At 31.4% G+C, this 23859-nt stretch overlaps 1 protein-coding gene across 3 annotated transcripts in view; it reads left to right on the top strand.

The window, feature by feature from the left end:
- Window positions 1-23859, top strand: part of COL11A1 (collagen type XI alpha 1 chain) — a 213685-nt gene that overhangs the window by 112518 nt on the left and 77308 nt on the right. For all 3 annotated transcript variants that reach the window (XM_063104117.1, XM_063104115.1, XM_063104116.1), the window contains 9 exons: window positions 2572-2625; window positions 7309-7362; window positions 7486-7530; window positions 7676-7729; window positions 7835-7879; window positions 11701-11754; window positions 16028-16081; window positions 20550-20603; window positions 23478-23585. In XM_063104117.1, coding sequence (XP_062960187.1) covers window positions 2572-2625; window positions 7309-7362; window positions 7486-7530; window positions 7676-7729; window positions 7835-7879; window positions 11701-11754; window positions 16028-16081; window positions 20550-20603; window positions 23478-23585 — 522 coding nt within the window. The remainder of the gene's footprint in view (window positions 1-2571; window positions 2626-7308; window positions 7363-7485; window positions 7531-7675; window positions 7730-7834; window positions 7880-11700; window positions 11755-16027; window positions 16082-20549; window positions 20604-23477; window positions 23586-23859) is intronic.

Raw genomic sequence — 23859 nt, 5'->3', positions numbered from 1 at the left:
AAGGATGAAAGAATCAATGAAAGATGGTCTGTGTATGGTTTTGGACCAAGCAGTATCATCTTTGCCCCTCAAAACAAAATGTACATTTTTCACTTTTCCACTCTTAACATGTATTTTTACAGGATGAGTATTTTAAAAAATACTGATGTTCACGCCCAACCTCAAGAGATTTTCATTTTGATCTGGATATCGCTATGTTTTAAAACATCCCCAGATAACTTTAACAATCATCGGTTTGAGAGACACTGGGCTAAACATATTATGTCAAATATTTGCAACATTTACATTTAAATATAATATTATGCAGCATTAAAATTATGCCTTTGTAGACTATTTAGTGATATGGCAAACTTTTTATAATGTATGGCGAAGTTAAATTAAAAAAAAAAAAAACTGGAAATGTCTATGGCAAGGGTCATCCCATTATGTACGCTAAAGCAAACTATAAATAATTATTATCTCTGGGTGATATTCTTTGAATGGTTTTATTTTTTTATAGATGTATGTCTACATTTTCTGCAATGAGTGTGCTATTCTATTAATTAAAGAAATTCTATGCTATTTAAGAAAGTTATAATACAGAAGGAAAGGAGGATAAATTATATAGGTATTATATATAGATTGTGAATAGACAAAAAAACCTGTTTCCTCTGTCATTATAAAACATCTGATGTGCCCATCATACCGTTTCACACATTGAACCTTCCATAGTTTCACACTTAGAAAAAAGCTGCCATTTGTGAATTGATGCACAGTGCCCTAGTGTTCAGGCAGCAGAAGGAAAGACTGGGTCAAAACAAGGACTGAAAAGTCCTTTAGACCCTTCCTCTGAAAGTGCTCCATTCCCAGTAGTTTAATGTTATTCTTGGAACTTCCTTTTTCATAGCTCCACTGTATTATGTGTAAATGGCCCCACAAACTGTTTTGAGGCATCAGAAGTTTGCTTCTCACTCTTCTTTACATTTCATTACTATTTGTCCTTTTGTTGAAGTTGCTTATCACTGTATTGAAAATATAGACAAATTGTATGTCTGGGTTTATTTTAAAATGACTCTGAAATGAATGAGTATACATTGTAATGTAGTAATTAACACAGAAAACAAATAGCTTTGTGATCATAATTAAAGAATTTCATTAACCTTGAAATCAATGGTATCAAACAAGCTCTGATAACTTAATGTATCCAAGGGGACATCACTATAAGTATGCTTCTTGGGGTTTGTTCGCATGTTTTCCATCAGAAGCCTATTTATCTATGCAATGCTGATCATGAGTTAGACAACTCTTTGGTTCAATCTGTAATCACAAGGATATAAACTATGTTCTCACCTTTTTGCTTAGCTTCATCCAGGAAAATATTTATTTTTGTTCATACAGTTCTGCTTATCTTTTAACAGCGTGTGTACTAATTTGGACTTGTGTTTCTTTCTATTCTTAACAAACACAAGTCCAAATTATTTAACTGTACATTGGAAATAATAATACTTTACACTTACTAATTTTTAAGACTTTTATAAATAATATTTACTATATGAAGTGTGCTTTTATAAGTATCTTATTAAGGAAAATGATTTACAGTTAAATTTTACAAAAATATTTTATTCAATTCTTTTATTTTAATTTATCTCTCTACCTGCGTTTTCTTATTAATGCTTTGTTAGAAAGAAATTTCAGAGGGTTTATTTTGTTATTATAACTTTTTAAACCTCTTAGCATTTGTTACCCATTGTTGAACTTCATTATAACTTAAAATTTGTTTTAAGCACTTTCATATTAGGAGGTAACCTGATTGCACTGAAACAAAATAGTTGCATATTGAAGTAGTTACCTGCTTGAATTAACATTCCACAAAAATCATCATTACTAGCTATAGCTCTCAACATATAGTATATTTATTAGCTCATAGATATCCAGATATTTTAATAAAAGAAAAAATTTTGCTCAAAGTTTAGTTTAGAATTTCTTCTGAACTAATGTATAGTTATTTAAACTTTGCTTACTCAATGAAAGAAAGTCAAATGACTCATGATGCCTTGCTTTATATTTACACTGTGAGAAATGAAATAACTTTATTAAAAAAAATTTACTCGAGTTAGTGTGATAAAACATAGTTCCATTTACATCAGCTAACTTAAAATAGTATTTAATGTAGTAGAAGCTTAGGAGCTGTTTAAGTAACGCTTTATAGTTCACAAAGGGGTGTAGAGTTCTCTTTAGCACGGGATTCTATGTCCCCAAAGAAGGTAAGATGACTTACACAACAGAGATTTTTTGGCAATATTATAGCATTAGAAATATGTCTGAAGCAACAATTTCCTTATTCACATGAAGAAATACAAGGGTACTTCAAAAAGTTTGTAGAAAAATAGAATTAAAAGGTAATATGAATCTTTTTATGAACTTTTTGAAGTACACTCATATAACAAAAGTAAAGTATGGTTAAAAACTTGTAAATCTTCCCTTCAAGTGTATAAATATGTGGTTCTAATATCTAGAAAAATGATTAACATTGTTATTCAAACAATTCAACTTAGAATATTTATTTATTTATTTATTTATTTTTAACTTTAGGGGAAACTTGGAGTTCCAGGATTACCAGGATATCCAGGAAGACAAGGTCCAAAGGTAAAACAATTAGCTTGATTTTTTACAACGTTTTGCAAAAATACTCAAAATTAATCACCTATGGTTATCTTACAGTTTGTAACATACAAATGATGCTTCCTTAAAATATGATTTCAGAAGGAAAAATCATAGAGTGTGTGAGCACCTGGAGTGCAGGGAGCTCAGAGAGCCTACGTGATTACAGATTGGAATATTTTAAGAGACAAGCTCATTAAAGGAAGGCATAGTCGGTACTTCCTAGTAATTGGAATAAGGACTTTCCAGGGAAGACCACTAGTATATTTAGAAGTTATAAAGTGGATGACATGTGATGGATAATAGCTTTTGATTTCAATTCTATTACTCTAAGGGTTTAAATTACCACTTAATATTTTTAAAGAAAGAAATTTTATTATATCTTTCACCCTCTCTATTGACCCTCATTTCCATGAGTATTTGTTTCCCAGGACTGCAGTAACAAATCTCCATAAACTTGGTAACTTAAAATAATGGAAATTTACTCTCTCACAGTTCTGGAGTCCAGAAGCTCAAAATCAAGATATCTGCAGGGCCACACTCCCTCCAAAGAATCTAGGAAAGAATCTGTCCTTGCCTCTTCCAGCTTCTGGTAGCCCCAGGCGATCCTTGGCTTGTGGCTGCATAACTGTAATCTCTGTCCCCTTCTTCACTATGCCTTTCCTTTCCTGTGTGTCTGTGTTTTCTCCTCCTCTGTCTCTTATAAGGACACTTTTCATTGGATCTGGAACCACCTGGGTAATCCAGGGTGATCTTATTAATCAAAGTCCTTAATTTAATTACATTTGGGAAGACTTTTTTCCCAAATAAGTTAACATAGAGATGGTTCACAGGTTTCAGAGAATTGAACATGGATATATCTTTTGGGGGTGGGCACCATTTCACCCATTACACTACTCAAATTTCTTTGAAATGTACATACTTTAAGTTTAAAAAATGATTTTAAGAATGCATGTTTACCTCGGTTAACATGAATTTTTCTCAAGCTAATCATAAGACTTTGTTAAGGCTGCACTTAAGGCACTGACAAGTTACAGTAAGGTGTTTAAATGAATTAAAATATAAATGCTGATTATTAATATTGGAGTAATTATACCATTCTTTTAATTATATACGTACATGAGACTATCTGAATCAATCTAGCTACCTGTCTACCAGTTTGACTCATTCATTCATAACAGGTATAGTAGATAAGGCAAATCCTGGTCATATAATATACTCAAACATATATTTATTAATAAGTTTTGCAGATAATCAGTGGCAGACAAAAATGTGCTTCCCCCTAACAAATATGAACTTCATGCACTTATGTTCACACACGGTTACATGATGATACTTTCATGCTTGCCATGTAGTTTTGTCTTATATTTCATTGAGTTTCCAGGAAACATTTATTTCCTTGGGTAGTAAGAGGGAAATATAGTGCTTCAAGTCCTTCTGTGATAAGATCCATGCCATCTATGATTTAAAAATAATACAGGCATTGTATAATTGTTTGTGGTTACATTCAGAACACTGATTAATAATTTTTACCTTTTAAATATTGTCCCTAATATTCTGCTCTGTCACTCAGTTATCTTCCTTTCAAATGTTAAGATTTTCACAAATATGAATAAAAGAAGCCATTCACTGTATAACATCGGACCTTAAGCTATCCTTCTTAGGTTACCTTATGAACTTTCGATCTATTTATTAAGCTGAATTGCAATTGTATTGTGTTTTATTTTGATTTAAAAACACAGAAAACTGCCATAATATTAATTGACTAAGCACAATTTTATTTTATGAATTTATTTGAAATTCTGATAATTTTCTTTTTCCTAAGTCAATCTTCTGATCAGCATTCTTTGAATTTTTTTTATTAACAAAATGCAACAGAATGACCAAAGAGAAATGTTTCTTTCAAGAGGAATCAAATATTTTTCTTTACCCTTTAACCCAAATGTCTGGAATTTTGGTCTTTATTTTTTTATATTGCTTTTCTTTATAACTCATTCTTTTTCTATGATCAAAAAGCTTTTAGGTTTCTCAGTTCTAAAACAAACAAGATGGGTGTATCAATTTCAAAGGTAGCTTCACATTTTTTCCCTATGTGTAAGCTAATGAATTTTAAGTATATTTAACTCTTTATTGTACTAAAAGTAAAATGTGACTGCTAATCTCTTTCAAGTAGCTTAAGGACTATGTAATTAGACTCTACAACATACACAATGTCTTAGGAGCAATGTAAACCATAATGAGTATTCAAAAGATGCACCACCAAACGAACTACAAAATGATAGCTCTTTCAAAAAGTAAAATGTTTTTTTAAGATAAGATGTGCTTATATTTCAAATGGCATTTCAAATAATTTTGAAAGTTTCACATTTATTTTCTGATCCAATATCACCATTAACCTTTGACTTTATGGCATTTTGTTTGTTTTTCTGTATAAAAGCAGGTAATGTCTTTTCCTAGAAATTGTATATTTTGGTGATAATTCCTTATGTGGGAAAAGAAAAATAATATCCCCACATATTACAAGCTGTTTCTTTGATAGATTGGACATTTCTATGCATTTTCATTAATTTCCTAGAGCAGAAACCATGTGAGAAAATAAATTTATAAAAACAAGATTGATGCATAAGAGCAGTTTGTTTAAATATACTGTCTAAAAGTAATGATTAGTTATCTATTCTAGTTGAAATAAAAATGAATATTTGTTCCCAATAATTTGATAAAAGTAAATTATTTCCCTACTAGATTATGCTCATTTGTCAAATTCCTAGAATAAATCTCATAGTAATACTCTACCAAATGTAACTTTATCTGTAGAGATAAAGTTTCATTCTTGATTCTTTGTAGAGAAAGAGAAGAGGCTTTGAAAGCCCTTCAAAAAGTGTAATTTGCAGAGATTTTTTTCCTCCAGTATGTGAATACTACACACCCTACCTAACAGCTGCCCTCAGGCTGATCACAAGTTAGCTTATAGGCATGAATCAGAATATACTGGGAAAACAGATCATGAAAAGAAACTTAGCAGTGCATACTTTGGGTTATTACTTTGAACAGCAGCTGGCACAGGACATCACATATAATTTTCCTGACCAGTTTTAATAGCACTTGTGGAAGAAATAAAAATTGGTAGCATTTAGCCCGCCTGCTACGTATATAAATTCACTACCTTCACATTGGGAATAGGGCTAAATAGTTACCTCCTGCAAGTAGGTAATTCTGTATACCTGGCTATTCTAATTGTATATGTCTAAGAATACCACTTTCAGGCTTTCTCAAATATCACAGTACATGTCACCTTGAGGGGTGCTTAAAAATGCAGATTCCTGGATCCCACTGCTAGAAAGCCTGTTTCAATTTCAGTAGGTCTAGAATGTGACTTGAGAATTCATAGTTTTAACAAAAACTCCAGATTATTCTGATATAAAGGAGCCATTTATCACATTATTTTTAGAGGTAGTTCAATGCAAATGATTGTATTCAAAAAGGCAAGGAATGCATTTGAATCAATGAAGCTTTCCTTACATTTCCCTTAATGCATGGGGAAGTGATTACAATTTGAATGTCTGCTACTCTTGCTAGGTATTTTACACAGTATTGTATTTAATCCATGCAATGGACTAAACAGGAAAAGTGAGTGTTTGGAAGATACTCACCTGACCCATCTTCTAGTGTCTCATAGTTAGCAAATTGAAGAGCAGGATTTGAATGCTAATTGCTCTATTTCATGATACAATGATGAGTCAAACCAACCACAGTAATGTTCAAAGTAATGTCTGAGTAGATAAAAATCTAGACATATGCACAAGGTGAAATAGGGAATTTTAGTTATTGGGAATTGCATTATTTTCTGTCTGTAAAATATGGCCTTTTGTGGACTAAATGAAATAATGCTTTTATTTTCTTATTGCATTTAAAAATAATCATTATTTATGTCCTACTATTATCATTTTATGCCTGGAATTCCTTTAGTCTAATCCCCCACAAATTTCAAAGTACATGTAAGATGTATATTATTGCTGTCATTTTGCAGAATTAAAACCTATACTCAAAGAGAATATTTAGCTGATGCATAACAAATATAAATATTAAATTTATATCATTTGAATTTCAAAAACAGATTTTAATCCTTCATTTTCTGACTTAGCTTCTCAGCTAGATCTAACCACATTCAAACACCAAGTAGAAAAGGTGGAGGAAGGTTTTTAGTCTATAAGATTTGATCCAATTATAAAATTGTAAAAATATTCATCTAAAAAGTGGTAGAATATTAATTTAGGAAAAACATTTTACAAAATCCCTTTTTTAATATTTGACCATTCATACTGTGAAAATAGGAATTTTCTTTAGAGTTGGAGCAAGTACACAGAATTATAAGTTTAAAATATATTTAATATAATGCTATTTTATAATAAGAGATATGATAATATTTGATTAATTATTTTACTTTTAAAGTTAAAAACTAAAATATTTTTTATCAATTCATGCCTTCAATGCTTCCAGGATTTCAGATGTCATTGTAAGTTCATTTTCAAATACATGAATAGATGTTGTATGGTACCTTAAAACTATATTTTTGTTTTAAATATTACCAGCTGTGTCCCAAAAGATTTACAGCTTGTGGCTGAAACTGTTAATTGCTATATTCATGTTTTTTTATTTTTATTATTGTAGGGTTCCACTGGATTTCCTGGGTTTCCAGGTGCCAATGGAGAGAAAGGTGCACGGGTATGACAGTGTTCTGAACCATCTAATATAAACGTCCCTGCATGAGTACCCATTGCTCAGCATCAGACTCATAATTTACTGGGATATACTGCATATTGAAACTCTTTGAACTGTCTTTGGCAGGGAGTAGCTGGCAAACCAGGTCCTCGGGGTCAGCGTGGTCCAACGGTGGGTGCCTTGATTTAAAATAATTGCATTTTCTGTTTTATATTTAGTTTTCCAAGGTATATTTTTTTTCAAAAATAAAACTTGATTCACTGCCTTTGGATTTGCTTGGCACTAGATCAGTTTCATCTTTTGCTCTCATATGCAGGGTCCTCGAGGCTCAAGAGGTGCAAGAGGTCCCACTGGGAAACCCGGGCCAAAGGTATTGTAAGCACTTGTTCCTGTTGTGCTTTTCTGTGAGTTCCTCTTCCACAGGGCAGATGCTGCAAGAAGGAATCAAAACTGATTTTTCTTTTTTTGTTGACAGGGCACTTCAGGTGGTGATGGCCCTCCTGGCCCTCCAGGTGAAAGGGTACGTATGATACAGCCACCTAATGTAAAATGAAAATGAATATTTTTGTAAGTGTTTAAATTTGGGGGAAAAGATATATGTGTCTGCAAATACATGTGCACCTTTATCCATTAAATCTACTCTGAATGAAAAATTATTATTCTTTTATTCACTCTCCTCCATCAATATAATCTTTATTATGTGCTACTCATTTTGCTATAGAAATGAGAGAAATAATATGTATAATTGGCTTAAGATATCACTCTTCAACACAAGCCAAAATACACTTTTCATTTTAAATATGCTTAAAACACCCTCTGCCCTCTCCTCTGTTCCTCTTCCTTTCCATGTTGATATTCATTTTGTCCATGGAGCTGGCAGCAGCATTATGCTGGTAAACAAGAGCTACCAGTAGCCATTAAGCCACAATCGATACACATTCAACTCAAGATTAAACCTCTATTCCAGTAAATAGAAAAACTATTTAGTAAATTGATTTTCAATTGATATAAAATAAAGCCAAACACAGATGAGCAAGCGTATCTTTGTTTGGCTTTTTTGGCAAAATATACCAATTTTACAAACAGATATTTTGTAAGCTATTCACTTGCAAAAATTTTAAATATGAAGATCTGTATTACCTTCAAAGAAGTTAGAATTATTTTTTTAATATTTTATAATAGTTTTTAGAATTATGCAGTCATGTTAATATATTTTATATATTATTATTATTTGAAATTTATAGTAGGTGTTTTACAAAAAAGAAAACAGAAACAGGCTGTGACGTATAACTTAAAACTGAGAATAAGTATATTTTTCAGTAGGAGCAATGAGTAAAACTTGTTTCTATTAGTGACAAAAAGGTGAGTAGGTAAGACAGAAGAATAAACATTTAATTAGATTGGTTTTAAGGCTTTAGCTCATATTTGATTAAGTTAAACTTTCCACTAAATGTTTCTCAATCTTAGTGAACTATTCACAAATTAAGTCCATTCATCCTTTGCATTTTGAGTTCATAAATAATACATACATTTGAAATATTTTGTGGTCAAAGTCATTTTAATAAGAAGATACAGTTAAATTAATCACAATGGCTGAATCAATAAGTGGAGTAGAACAATTTAACAAATTACAACACAGCTAGGAATTTTGTCTTTTAAAGCACAAACTATTTTGTCCTGATATGTTTTGTTTATCCCTTCCAAGATTTCATGATCAGCAATATTTCTTTACATATGAATGCACTTTTGATGATATTGAATTTTAATTTGGAACACAATAGTGTGATCCAACAGCATGCTTACCTGTTTTGAGAGTGAGAAGAGGATCACAATAAAGAGTTTGGGGGTATTTTTGTTTTGTTTTGTTTTGTTTCTAAACAAGAAAGATCCATTTTCAATAAACATTTATACATGTTTTCAATATCTATATAGGGAGAACATATTTCCTGTGTTCTGTGTAGATAATTAGACTTCCCCCCTTAATATGCCTTCATTTTCTACCAGGAATTTTTAAGTATCATGAACTATTTAGTTTGTCTTAATCACACAGTTGAAGAATGTTAGAAATAATGATGCAAACTATTTTCTTCCAAATAATGAGTTGAGAAGTTCAGGGAGAGAGTTATACAGTACCATTGCATTAGAAATAAAAATACCTATTGTTGCCCATTTCAATGAATTCCTTCTTTCACAATATACTTATATCTAACTATATATATAGTTAGATATACAGTATTAATATATATAAACATTCATTAAGATATTCTACAAATTAAATGTGATCTCTCATAATTGTGATTTGCATATCATGGATATCTGTTATTCAAAAGTTAGTTAATATAGCTTTTAGTTGGATCTGATGTTACCAGATTTAGGAAAAGCAAAACAAAAATAAACAGAAGTAAGACATCTAGTTAAATTTGAATTTTGCCTAAACAATGAGCAATTTTTAGCTTAAGTATGTCCCTTGCATTATTTAGAACATATTAAAATTATTCATTATTAATCTAAAATTCAAATTTAACTAGGCACTTGATATTTTATCTGGTGAACCTAATTGGATTCCATCACCATCTTTATTTACACTGAGTCTTTATGTATTTTTTTCCTCACCTGCAAACTATTTTGATTAATGCAAAGAGAACATATCAATCGTTACTGTGGAATTTTACAAAGAAAGACCTAAGTTTTTCTTCTTTATTTTCTCTGAAGTGGTGATTTTTGAAGTATTCCTTTCATAAAGAAATTTGAAATTAAGATCAAAGTCATATTTTATTTGAAAAGCAACAAAATTTTAGAAAACAAAGACATGAAATTTTAAGAAATTAGGAATATAGAGTTCTACATAATCTAAAGAAATACTATTTTTAAGCTTTTGTATTTAAAATGAATCTTTTAATAGTTTTTTTAAGTTATATGGTAAATATTTAAGAATCAAGGTTTCATAATTTAATGAGAATTAAACAATTTGTAAGTTCCTCAGATTTGCCCAGTGGTTTTGGTAATTTCATGTGACATCTATTTTATTTTTAATACGTACATGAGGGTACTTCAAAAGTTGGTGGAAAAGTAGAATAAAAGATAGTATTAGTCTTTCCATGAATTTATTGAAAACCCCTCATATAACCAATTTTTTTTTTTTTTTTTTTTTTTGGTTTTAAGATGCTGGTAATAGCAAAAGCTTGTGCTGATTTCTGAACTAGCATTAGCTTAAAGGATGGTAAAGAGATTTGCCTTGAAAAGACTAGACTGAGAAATTGCAAGGTAAATTCTATTAAAGAGCAACTTCAGTAAACTTTAATTTTGATTGGAAAATAGGTAAATCCCACCCTAATTGTATTACTGAAGAAATTTTATTTGTGTTATCTTTCATTTTCTATATCTTCCTTTTAGGAATATAATTATTATGTTCTGGACATGTAAAGGATTAACTTTTTTCAATTTCTTTTTCTGCCACCAACACAGTCACTCTAGTAGGGTCTACTTTAAACATTTCAAAGATATGTAAATATGAGAGTTGGATAATATAGTTAAGTAAGCCTCAAGCCAAGAATGGTATTATAAATGTGTATTTGGGCTGAAGGCTAATGAGAATAATTATACAATAAAGTTCTTTTGATCTTATCTACAAAAGAAGTTTATACATGAGTAAAATGAGGTATTGACATCCACAAAAATAATTATACTTTAAAAACAGAGGCCACTTAAGGCATTGTTTATGGTCTCTGAGACAGCCACATATGTTCTCTTTTAGTTCTGTATGACGAGAGCCAGAACATTTATGGAGTCAAATTTTAAAAATAATTTTTCTTTTTGGAGGGTGTGGAATAGAGTTTAATTTTTTTTTTTTTTTTTTTTTTGTCTTTTTCGTGACCGGCACTCAGCCAGTGAGTGAACCGGCCATTCCTATATGGGATCCGAACCCGCGGTGGGAGCGTCGCCGCGCTCCCAGCGCTGCACTCTCCCGAGTGCACCACGGCTCGGCCCTAGAGTTAAATTTAAATATCTTCCTTTTCTGAAAGTTTCTAGCCATTGTTAAAAGTAAAGAAGCTGCAAAACTTCTCGATACACAAGCACTCTATTCACTTCTAATAAGAATTATAAATATATACGATGCTCCTGAGGTAAGAACACTGATGTGTTGTGCGATTTCGAGTACATTTGAATAGTGTGAAAAATCATCCATTTTGCTTTTAAATTAGCACTGATTATTGCCATTGTTCTGTCACTATGCTGAAGAAGTGGAGTGCTACATTGCATCTGTTCAAATAAGCCACAATGTATAAAAATGTATCTTTTAAAGCATATTGTTAAATTTTCCCCACTGCTTTTTATTTTCAGGGTCCTCAAGGACCTCAGGGTCCAGTTGGATTCCCTGGACCAAAAGGCCCTCCTGTAAGTATCATAGTTTCTGCTTCTCTTTTTTCATTTGGTAATGTTTTTAAATTTTTTAGAGTCATAGCTTACATTTTAAATAATGTTTAGATATAAATATTGATAAAAATCCTTATAAATAAAACTGCAGTTAATAATGTGAAAGAAAGATTTTTCCGGTTTATGAAGTTCATAGATTGTTTCTGAATATAATTTAAACATCTCTTATTAAGTATTCTTTCAAAGTATATCACAGCCTAAAATAACATAAATATCGTTCTTGCAACTGCTCCTCTACTGCTAAGATTACTGATGGCATTAAAAATTGTTACTAAGTCTTAAATATTTGCTGTATTAAAATTTCCCCTTTATCTTCCATAATCAAATGCATACTTCTTCAAATATTACTCCCTAAACCCCTTCCAACATTCTGATATTACTGACATCATATTAAGATTTACTTATTTATTATTTCTAACACTATAGTACATTCTTAGAAAATGTAATGAGAATCCTTAATGAATCATATCTGTATTAAAATTTGTTTAGACCAACACTCTTGAATATCTTTATTAAACATTGTCACAAAGTTAATTGAAATGCTTTGTTTTCATTTTAATATTTGTAGAAACATAGGGTATACTAAGTTATTTTATTTTCTTCCTTTCCTTCTTTTCTTTTCTTCTCTTTTATTTTTTTGTTTATCCTATTCAGTTTCTTTATGAGACCTAGAATCAGCTCACCCACCTGTAAAAGGCAGTGGTTCTCAAAATGTAGTCCCCAGTCTAAAAGCATCCACCAGTACGTGGGATATTGTTAGAAGTGCAAGGTCTCACTTACCAAATCAGAACTCTGGAGAGAGGCCCAGCCTATGTTTTAACAAACCCTCTAGATAGTTCTGAGGTATGCTAAACTTTGTGAGCCACTGTTCTAGTCTAGACTAGATAATACTACCCCAACTTAACATGAATAAATTTTGGTAAATTACGTATTTTGAAATACCTACTTAAATTTTAAACATTGAGACAATCCTTAGCCTTTTGCAATAATTTTTAGACACTGTTTAAAGTATTATTTTAACACTGTACAGTTTTGCTTTATTGCTGCAAACAAATTGAGAACAGATTGTTATCTATATTATGGTGTAAATAAAAAGATTAATACAAATACCTAGTATTAAATATAAGATAATATTGATACTACCTGTGTATAATGTTGTTTACCCACTATGTCAGTTTGGGTCCAAATGTAACATTAAGTCTGTGCAAAATTTCACAGAGAAGTAAAAACACCGTTTCAAAAGTGATTGTACACATTTTTTTCATAGGTATTTTCATAAGTATTTTGAAGCCAAGTGCATAGATTATTGCTTAGCAACATAAAATCTAGTGATATATATATATATATATATAACCTCAACATTATACTATTTATATTTGTACACATTGTTAAGAATTGTTTGCCCCATGTAAAATAATTTTATTGCCAAAGAAAGCCATTTGACTCATTTTTTGCTTGGACTTTTTCAGTCCATTCCCTAATGTATCTTTCAAAAAGTTTGGAACCATTGACCATGTGTGCATGTTCTGTCTGTGAAATATTAGAAGTGTAATAAATGCCTACACTTGAGAAGCATGCCTTCTAGCTGGAGAGAAAAGACACTAAGGAGCATTGCTTTCACTGCTAAACAAAATGATTTTGTATTCTGTTTCCCTGATAAGTGAAACATTAGAGCATGAAATAAAAGTACCTATCATTTCTCTGGTGTGCAGTTTTATGAAGTTTGGAAAAGAAATGCCTTTACCTCTATGGTATTGAAAGAAGAAATTGGGGTAGAGGGATAGAACCTATAATATTATAATATAATATTTAATATATATTTAATATAATATTTAATATATAAATAGTATAATATATAAATATTATACACACTGGTTTTTTCCTGGTATAAAAAGTATATATCCACACACATATGGATTGGGTGCTTGGACAATGTTCCATTTAGATTCTGTTATTCTCATGCCATTGTCAGCATATTTTCAGAATATACAATTATACCATTTAAGAAAAATTTTAACATGAAGGGATTAAGATTTGTGGCCTGACTATTATTAGAAACATTCTGTTTATAGAAAAAAATAAAAACAAAATTCAGTGCCAATGAAACGTGAAAAAATATCCTTAAATTATTTATGTCTTTTCACAGATCGCCTTGCTATTTATACACACACTTATTTAGATGAATTTGTTCCTTCTTCTACCAACTAATCAAAAGGGCAGCCTATTTTGATGAATACAATTATGATTTTTAAATAAATTCCATTATTTGGTAATGCCTGCTTCATTTTATTGAATAGTAGGTGAGGCATAATAATTACTTAAGATTAATCACAATATTAGAAATACATACTTACATCAAGAAAAATGATGATACTAATTTTTTCTGTAGTTCACTCTCCCTCAGACTATCTAGAAAGCTGTTAAAAATCATGTTGCATTCATCCCGGTGATATCATTTAGATCTAAGATTGCTATTTCAAGGGATTATATATTTCAATGAATGTGTGATCTATATCGGCAGATATAACGAGATATTTAATTGTTTTATTCACAGCTTTGTTAGAAAACATGCACATTTCTTGTACTAATGGCAAAGCATATCATTTGAGAAGCATTACAGAATGGAGGGGGGAAAAAGCCAGGCACATTTATCACCCTTCAGCTGTCATGTTCTGTGTAAAAGTTTTATTATTGCCCCAAATTGGGAGCACATTTATTCCCATATGTATCAAAATAGTGGTAAGTCACTAAAATTGTTTTTATTTGTTGTTTTGGAAAACGACCTAGATGAAGTCTACTAGCAATTAACTACTTATTTCTTTGTTTCAACTAAGTAGTTGAGGACAGAGCTAAGTCTTATACATCTAGTGACTAATACATAGGTCTGTAATAAATTTTTTGAATGAAGGAATGGTTAAATGATGTCCAGGAATGTTTTGTGCCCTTGCTTAAAGCACTCCAGTTTGGGTCTTTTGGGGAGAAAATGGCACTAAAATCACTGAAGTGGTCCTGGAAACATGAACAAATCACTGAGCAAGCCATGATCTTGTGAGATATCATAATAGTTTTTAATTAGAGCTCATAATTTACACAGCAATGAGTGTGTCTATACAGATGAGATCAGAGAGCAGAGATGGTTCTAGCACTTTCTCCTGAAGAAAGCTAAGAAAAAGTCTTGTTCGGGTGGAAAAACAAGCTACCTGAAAATGATCTTATTTTGAAACAAAGCCTTTTATTCAATGTGCTCATTAGAAACATATATATATAAATAGATGTTTGAAAATAGATTTATTTAAATAATTAACATGCAGTGAGAGGTACATCTGTTGTCATTAAAACTGTTAGTATTAAGATGATCATTTCTTTTTATTTATCCAGAAGGTTGAGAATATTTCTCTTTACACCTAATATGCATGTTTTGAAATTTGAACTTGATGCCTAATAGTTTCTGAATAGAATGAATAATCCATAAGAGTGTCTAAAGAAGCAATGTATTTCTACTATGTATTTAAAATATAGGACCCTCACAGAATTGTTTACTTTTAGTACATAGTTAATTGCTTTATTTATTTCTTCAGACATGACAAAGACAGCATCCTTACAGAAAGTGATAGCATAGTAGATGTGCTCTCCAGTACTAATAGACATTATGCTTCCAAGAGGATATTTAAGTGAGCCTACTGGGAAAAATTGGTCCTGATGACTTCTAAAATGAGCATAGCACATTGTTTCCTTTATTTGAAGCAATTTGAGCAGCAAAATGCCATTATTTTTATGAGTTTGTATTTCTTTCACGTTCTTGTAAGTTGGAAGCTCAGATCGCCACAAGAGGGCACTATCTTTCTCTGTTTTCCAAGTTTTGATGCACAGGAAATAGAATTAGAAAACAAATCACTAAAAAGAGGGGAAAATATTCATTTGTTAAGTGCTGAAGAACTAATATTTGTGCAAAAATTAAAATACAAAGTTATGCAAATGTGCTTTTTAAAAACTATAGATGCAAATGAAATAAATTCTTTTAAATGTAAAATGTTCAGAATAGAGTTTTACAATTTTCTTTTGATCTCAATTATAGCTACAAAATTATACACACAAACTACCATATATAAAATCAACAGAAAATTAAAGCACAATATCTAATGAAAACATAAGAAAAGTGTTCAATGTATTACATTTAGAATATAAAATAATTCAGAAACATTTATGACGTGGTGGTTAATATTTGTGATTTCAGGGACCACCTGGAAAGGATGGACTTCCAGGACACCCTGGGCAACGTGGGGAAACTGTAAGTGACCCTGTTCTTCTAAGTGAAATTTTCCATCACTAGTACCTCATCAAATCACAGAAAGCTCTTTATTATTAGCATTTCAATTACCAGGTTGAAGATAATAGAGGAATTAATACCTTTGAACCCCTTATTAAAATATATAAATAAATATATAAATAGATCCATTTTTGTACCTAAGCACACTTATGCTAGAGGAAATAGGACATTAGTTGATGATTGCTCTTATTGTCAGCAGCCACACTTTAGGGATTAGCTGATGGAGAAGACCACATTATTTTTTTGACATCTCCACAAGATGTTACCTTGACCCTTTTACTGAAGTCTGCCTATAGATACATTCCACCCAAACCCATCACTAATCCCCTCTCTAAAGGCTACACATTACAGTAGGCCACGCACATAATACAAATTCTTCTATCCAGAACTAACGGATGAATAAATTTGCTAATGTTGGGACCATAAGGGTTTAATTGGTCTGGAACTGTGGCAAATGCATCCTTTCACATCGAGTAGAAAAATGTAAACTGAAAAATATGACTTAATTTTATTTAGAAACTAAAAGGAATATAACATTAAACAAATTGACTGAACAATTTATTATGTACATTATGATTTGGGCAGAGGGGAAACTAGCAGCTCAACTACGGCTTAAGTATCCTTGTGGGTTTGTTTGTTTATTTATTCTGCCACTGTTGCAAAACTGTGCTTCTGGCTATCCCAGGGGGTTGTTATTCCAATCAGAAATCATTACAGGGTGGCATGTTTCCATGGAACCAATTCTTGGTTTGTACTATTGATTAATATAATCCAAATTTTTTAAAGAAACCACGACACAGACTACCTTTGAGTATGTGGTTCAAAATCATGTTAGAGCATTCAACCATCATGAAGACATATTTGGAGTTGCATAGCAGTACACGATAACAAATCTGAAAATATTTTGAATTTTCTGCTGTGGAGAAACAAGTCTATCAACAGCAACCCTGTCTCACTCACCAAGTGACAATTCTTAGTTTTAGCCACATTGTAAACTTCAAAGTCTTGGATTTCAAAATCAGAATCAAGATAAGATTTAGTGACACCAAAGAATAAAATTGTTTGCGTTTCCTCTTGGGAATGGCATCAAGGACAATGACATCAAGGTCATTCCCAAGAGAGAATAAAATAAACATTCTAGAGGAGAATCCACACTCAAATTTGCAAATGCATTCTCATTCAAATCTTGCAGCCAATCATTTTTAATGAAATCATTGTGTAATGTCTTGGGAACAACTCTGGAATATTTTCAAAATGTCTTTTGAGGAAACGATACCTGGAGCTTTTGCCTATATCCAAAGTAATCATATTATATATAACATTTAAATTTACTTATTTATTTTATTTATTTATTTTTTTTTAAAGATGACCGGTAAGGGGATCTCAACCCTTGGCTTGGTGTTGTCAGCACCACGCTCAGCCAGTGAGCTAACCGGCCATCCCTATATAGGATCTGAACCCGTGGCCTTGGTGTAAGCAACACCACACTCTCCCGAGTGAGCCATGGGCCAGCCCATTTAAATTTAAACAAAGAAGAAAAATAACATATTAGCTAAAATTTCTAGAATGGATATCCTAGTAGTTTCTCATAGATGAAGACCAGAATTATTTCTGGGAAATTGTATTACTGATTTCACACCCACACATAAGATAATAGTGAATCACCCTATGGCCACTAACCATCCTTTCTCACCTTGTTCTATGCTGACTGGGATTCAAGAGATTACCCTGTACAAGAGTCAGAATCTAAAGAGGCTATGCTTTGCCGTTTATCATACCTTATTTCACAGAATGCATTATTTGTTTTATTTGAGATTTGTCCCCAGTCAAAAATCCTTGAAGTTTCATTCTGATGTCTTACATTCTGAAGCTTTTGAAGGCCACTATGAAAAGTTAGAAATAGTTTCTATTATATTGAAACGGCCCAGATTTATCTCAGAAACACAGTGCCGAATCCTGTATTGATCCTAAATTAACTTTGTCCCTTAGAGATGATCATAATAGGAGTTATATTTATGTTGGTTCTTACAACAAACATGGGTCGAACTACCCATGAATGTATCAAATTAGTTTTCAGTGACTTTGAAAAACATAATTTAACTTAAATTATTCTAAAATTAAATGGCAAGTGTATTTTTATTGTACAATAGTACTGAAGAAGCACACTCCACTCTGAACTATAAAAGTTTTCCTGTGCATAGTTTACTTATAAGATCCCTAGTGTCAAATTTATTAGATACTTGAAAACACTCTGAATGTTTCCTCTGAGCAGACATACGGACAATGCTCTCTTCCAGCTCCTCCCAAATCCGTCATCCACGCAAATAGGCTAGCAGCCAAGCTTTTCTCTTTCCCCTCAGAATGCATAAATGCAAGTCTGGGCTGTAAATTTTCCACAGACTTTCTTCAATTAACCACTGATATTTAATCAAGGAATTTTAGGCATTAATTATTATTACAATAATTTTTGTGTGTTATTCTTGCTGTCACTGTTACTAAGACAAAATGCCTTATAAGAATTTAAATCTTTTAAAGTTCAGAATTGCATTCCCATCTCCATGTCAAATTTAGTGATCAAAAATTGGGAGAAGGGTAATCCAAACAAGCAGCAGACTGGGCCCAGATTGTGTAAAACTTTGTCACCAATATTGCATGATATATGTTTAGCAATGAGTTGGTTAGATTTGCTTTTGTGATTCTGGCTAACATGGACAAGTAAGTGAACTGGATTTGAAAAATTCTGCAATGTTCAAGGAAAGAGTTGATTGTAGTTTGAATAAGACAGGTCTACTAGGACAATACAGAAGAAGCTGTATTTGAAAAAGTTCCTCATGCTAGGATTAAATGATTAATTGAATATGAGGACTGAAGGAAAGTCTGGGCTCTGAAGGCATTTCTTTAGTAAAGAAAGAGAACACAGGAGGAAATGAAAGATTCATTCAGTCAGCTCCATGTTGAGAGTGTGGAAGAGTGAGCATAACATACATTTGGAAATGTCCAATAGGTGCTTATTGAGAGAGTTTTAGTGTTTGGCACAGATCAGAGGTTTAGACAGAATTTAGGAGAGAGCAGTTCATCAGCATAGAGATAACAATTGTGGCCATGGAGGTTGTTGAGATAATCCAGGGAGTAGTGCATATATATGCACATTCATATACTATATACATACACACATACATTATGCACACAAATGTATATATGTGTCTATATATGTGTATGTCTATGTGTGTACATAAATCAATAAATCTGATTACAGATTTTCAAACCAACCAGTTGCTGAAAAGTAAAGTGCTATATAAATTCTATGTTATTTTCCCCCATAATTGATTGATTTTGCTATTGATAACAATAGTTCCAGTAGAACCCTAATGGTCTTAAGAATGAACGTCTTTTAAAAAAATCTTTTTTTCTCCCGTAACATCAATTACAATAACCACAAATACAGATTATTTTTTCTTTTATCTACTTATAAAATTATGTTATTTTAAATAATTCAATCATGGTTATCTGGAAAATTGTAATACAAATTTGGGGTGAATAGTTTCTACCTTCTTCTTTCCAACCTCATTATTTCCAGTCTGATTAGATGTTAGAGTGAAGAAAACTTTTGCAAACACTCTTTGCTTTAATTTAGTTCTCTGAAATGTTTTTCTTCCAGTATTTTCTATCTACTTTCCAACTGTTAAATGTAACAACTCACATAAAATAGAAATTTGTCTATTGTAATACAATTATACAGAATGAATAACCCATAAGCCTAAACAAATGTAGGTACTAGAAAATGTGCCCAACAGCTTTATTTAGTGAGTACATTTCATTCACATCAACCAGAGTATATTTTAATGACTGCATTATTTTCAAGGTGCATTTGAAAGTATATTCTTTTGGATTTTAAGAAAAAAACACTGATGAAATGCTGAAGTGATTACTAATCATACAAAGCATTGTTTTTATAAATACATTTTTATGTTTTATTTTATTTTATGAGGCTGTTGGAATTCAGTAGAAGAAATGCATTAATGTCACAGACTATATATTTATCTCTGTGTAGTAAATTAGTGGACGGTTCCAAAGAAATCTAAACCATCATTTATTTCATCCATAAACATTGCTAGGTTAAAATTCTATGTTGTTGGAAATGGTGGAACAAGGCTAAGAACACATTTTTGCTCCAGCTTCATCCTATTATCTTATTTGTTTAAGTTTATTGAAAGTAATCACTGCACTGCAATGTGAAATAGTGAAGATGGGAAATTTTGAGTCTTAGAAAGAACTGGAATATAATAACTCATATGTAAACCCTTGAAAATAAATATTTTTAACTAAAAGGTGACTTTCTTTTAGTGATACTTACTAAATTCTCTCATAGAATTTTAATTTATGCTTTATGCTGTGTGTAGCTTTTATAGATTATACTTTGCTTCCTTAGGGATTTCAAGGCAAGACCGGCCCCCCTGGGCCAGGGGGTGTTGTTGGACCACAGGTATGTTCCTTTTACATTGTTTCCCTACAAAGATTTATTTTTCTCCTTATGTTTCCACCTTCCTAATTTATGTAAAATCTGCCCATTTTATTATGATTCAAAGTGATGCATTTTTTATTTCAAATTGCATTTAAACAGCTTGCCTATATCTAGTGAAACTCAGTAAACTATTACTTAAGTAAAGCGATTTTTCAATTGCCTGTATAAACATAAGAGAAGAATAAAATACATAATAAAAATTAATCACAAAATTCACAAAAATTTTAACTATAAAGCCCAATCATGGTACCATTTACACACACAAAAATACATATATATATAATAGGTTGGCCATCATCTTTTTCCAGAATTTCAAAGTACAAAATGATTTCAGGTTTTTGAGTATAAATTAGATTTAGGAGTATAATTTAGTAGAAGTAAAATATAAAACTTTGAATATCCCAGCATTTAAAATTTAATATCTGTAACATATTATATGTTTCTTAAGATTTTTGTCTTAATATATTATATTTTTTATTATATTATATTATAAAATATTATATATATTATGAAATTATATAAATTATAAAATTATAAATTATATAAAATATAAATTATATTATAAAATATTATATATTTTTTATATATTATATATTTGTCTATATATTATAGAATTAGATTTACATCATAGATAAAAATTAGTTTGTTATCTTTGAGTATATGCAAAATAATGGCAAAGACAAGTATCTCTTTTAAGACAGGCGGCAGAAAGAGTCTGAAGTATTGATATAGATACTGAATCATAGTACTGAATAGCTATAGAGAGCAATTCATGGAAATAGAAAATAACATTTCTATTCTCTGGCAAATCATATTGAATAAGCAGAAGACATTTAGTTTACTCAGCTGGAGTTTTACTTCTGCTAATAACAAATTATAGCAAAAGAGCAAGAGCAGTTGGATACATATCTTAATTATTTAATTGCGTTAAATAGTCTTTTCTCAACCTGTAATTAGTTCTCAACACTTTGTAACTCACACACACACACACACAAACACTCACACACAAACACACACATACCCAAAAAAACAAAGAAATGCATATTTCTGGGAATATGCATGACAGAAGCAAAAATGGAGAATTCTTGGATTACCTAATCATTTTATTTCAGATATTAATTCTGAACCAAGGGAAATGTTAACTGTTTGTTTTATTATAAGGGACACATAGCATGCATGTAAGCATGCATACATTTTTGTGCTGAAGGCCTCCTTTTAACTGCTTGTCAGTTTTAACTTAAAAATTGTATATACACTCCTTCAGTAATCAAAAAGCTTCCTCCAAAACTACTTTTATTTTTCTGTTTAAAATACCTTCATCACTATTTTCTGTGAAAAAATTTAACCAGATGAATGATTCATATTACATTTAATATCCGTGAACAGGAATAGAATTAGATCCTAACTAGAATTTAAACATCATGGGCTTAACTGAATATTTCGGGACCACATACCTTTAAAAAATGCATCTCTGCTCAATGTGGATGCCTAAAAGTTCTAGATCTATGTTCATTTGTGTTCCCCTATTATAAGGCATAAAAGTATGCATCCTCATTTTGTTATTTTTCTTTATTGGTCCTTTTAAGAAAAAAAAAATCCAACCGCCTGTTTTAAGTGTAACCGTATTTTCATGTTAGTACAAAGGAAGTGGCTTAATGGGAGCAATATTGATTGCAATTTCACGTTTTTCTTTGTGTAGTTGCGGGGATCTCTCATTGTTGGTGAGATCACTATATTGGTGGTGATAGTTACTCTGTTAAGATCAGTTTTGTAGTACTTGCTGTTAAAGTCTTGGTGTTCATATATTAAAAAAAAAAAATACCTTTGGGAGAAATGTTTACACGTTAATGGTAAGCTGAGGACTTTCAGCAATTATGTGATTAAAAAAACTTAAACCTAGAAACGTACACCCAAATTTGGGCAGATATGTTCATTATCCAAGACCAAAAGGTTAGAATATGTTGCATTTTTAGAAAAATAACAGAGAGTGATATTCCATAAACAATTACAGTAACACATTCCAGTGTTTAAAAATCTTAGCACCTGGAAATTTTCCTTTTATATATCTTTAACTTAAATCCTTCATTTTGCTTTATTCTAAGTGGAGATGAAAACAACTGACCACCATTCTCTGTTTATGCTTGAAAGCTTATTATACTCTAGCACCACAAAGCAGCACCTCTCAGGGGACATGTAAATGACCTGATATTTTTCACTTTGGCATTTGCTGCAATTTAACGCAACTGGCTATTTGTTATAACCTTCAGCTGGGAGCAATTGCTGGCCCAAAGTCACTGCCTTCAGTATCCCCCTACCACATTCCCTAGACTTTGCCAAATGAATATAGATTAACAGTACAGAGGTCTCCATCTGGTGGAAGTTTCAAGGAGAACCACTTTGGTTGTTTGGGTTCTCAGGGAGCTATACTTATATCGAGTAGTGTGAGTAGTGATTCATTGTTTAAGTACCAAAGTGGCACCAGTGCCTCTTTACTCCTAAGCTGATTTGATATTATATATATACATAAAAGAATGGAATGAAACCATAGTTAAAAAAAACACATTTTTAACAGTACTTGAACTGGCCTTACTCTGAAGTGATTCTAATCATAAGCAAAGAAAACATCCCTGAACACTCAGATTATGAACGAGATTACACATAATCTTTTCAGATTCCTACCAGCTATGTTACTTTCAGTGCTTTATATGAAGTGTTTTGTAGGCCATCATGAGAATGATAAAATTTTGTGAAAGGGAGATATATGTATTTTGAGTTTGTGTTATCTTTGCCAAACATAAAAGATAAATCTGATGTGTTTTTGCTTATCTAATTTAGGGACCAACTGGTGAGACTGGTCCAATAGGTGAACGCGGGCATCCTGGCCCTCCTGGCCCTCCTGGTGAGCAAGGTCTTCCTGGTGCTGCAGGAAAAGAAGGTGCAAAGGTACAAACTGTTCAAGGAGTTTTCTTAGCTAAAAACATCAATTTATTTTTCACTGTACTTCTTACCAATTGTCCTCAGATTCTCTACACTTTGGCATAGTGTTTAAATGAATGTCAGTTTTGGCATAGTGTTTAAATGAATGTCTGAAAGATATGTCAGGAGAATATTCAGTGTGAATTTATTGTAGACAATAAACTTTAAGACATTACTGAATAATAAAATAAGGCCAATTATTCCACTGACCATAAAACTGTCAATTTATATACACCTTTAA

The sequence above is a fragment of the Cynocephalus volans genome, chromosome 8 (assembly GCF_027409185.1).
Source record: "Cynocephalus volans isolate mCynVol1 chromosome 8, mCynVol1.pri, whole genome shotgun sequence".
Classification (NCBI taxonomy): domain Eukaryota; kingdom Metazoa; phylum Chordata; class Mammalia; order Dermoptera; family Cynocephalidae; genus Cynocephalus; species Cynocephalus volans.
This window is presented reverse-complemented; position numbering and strand designations above follow the sequence as displayed.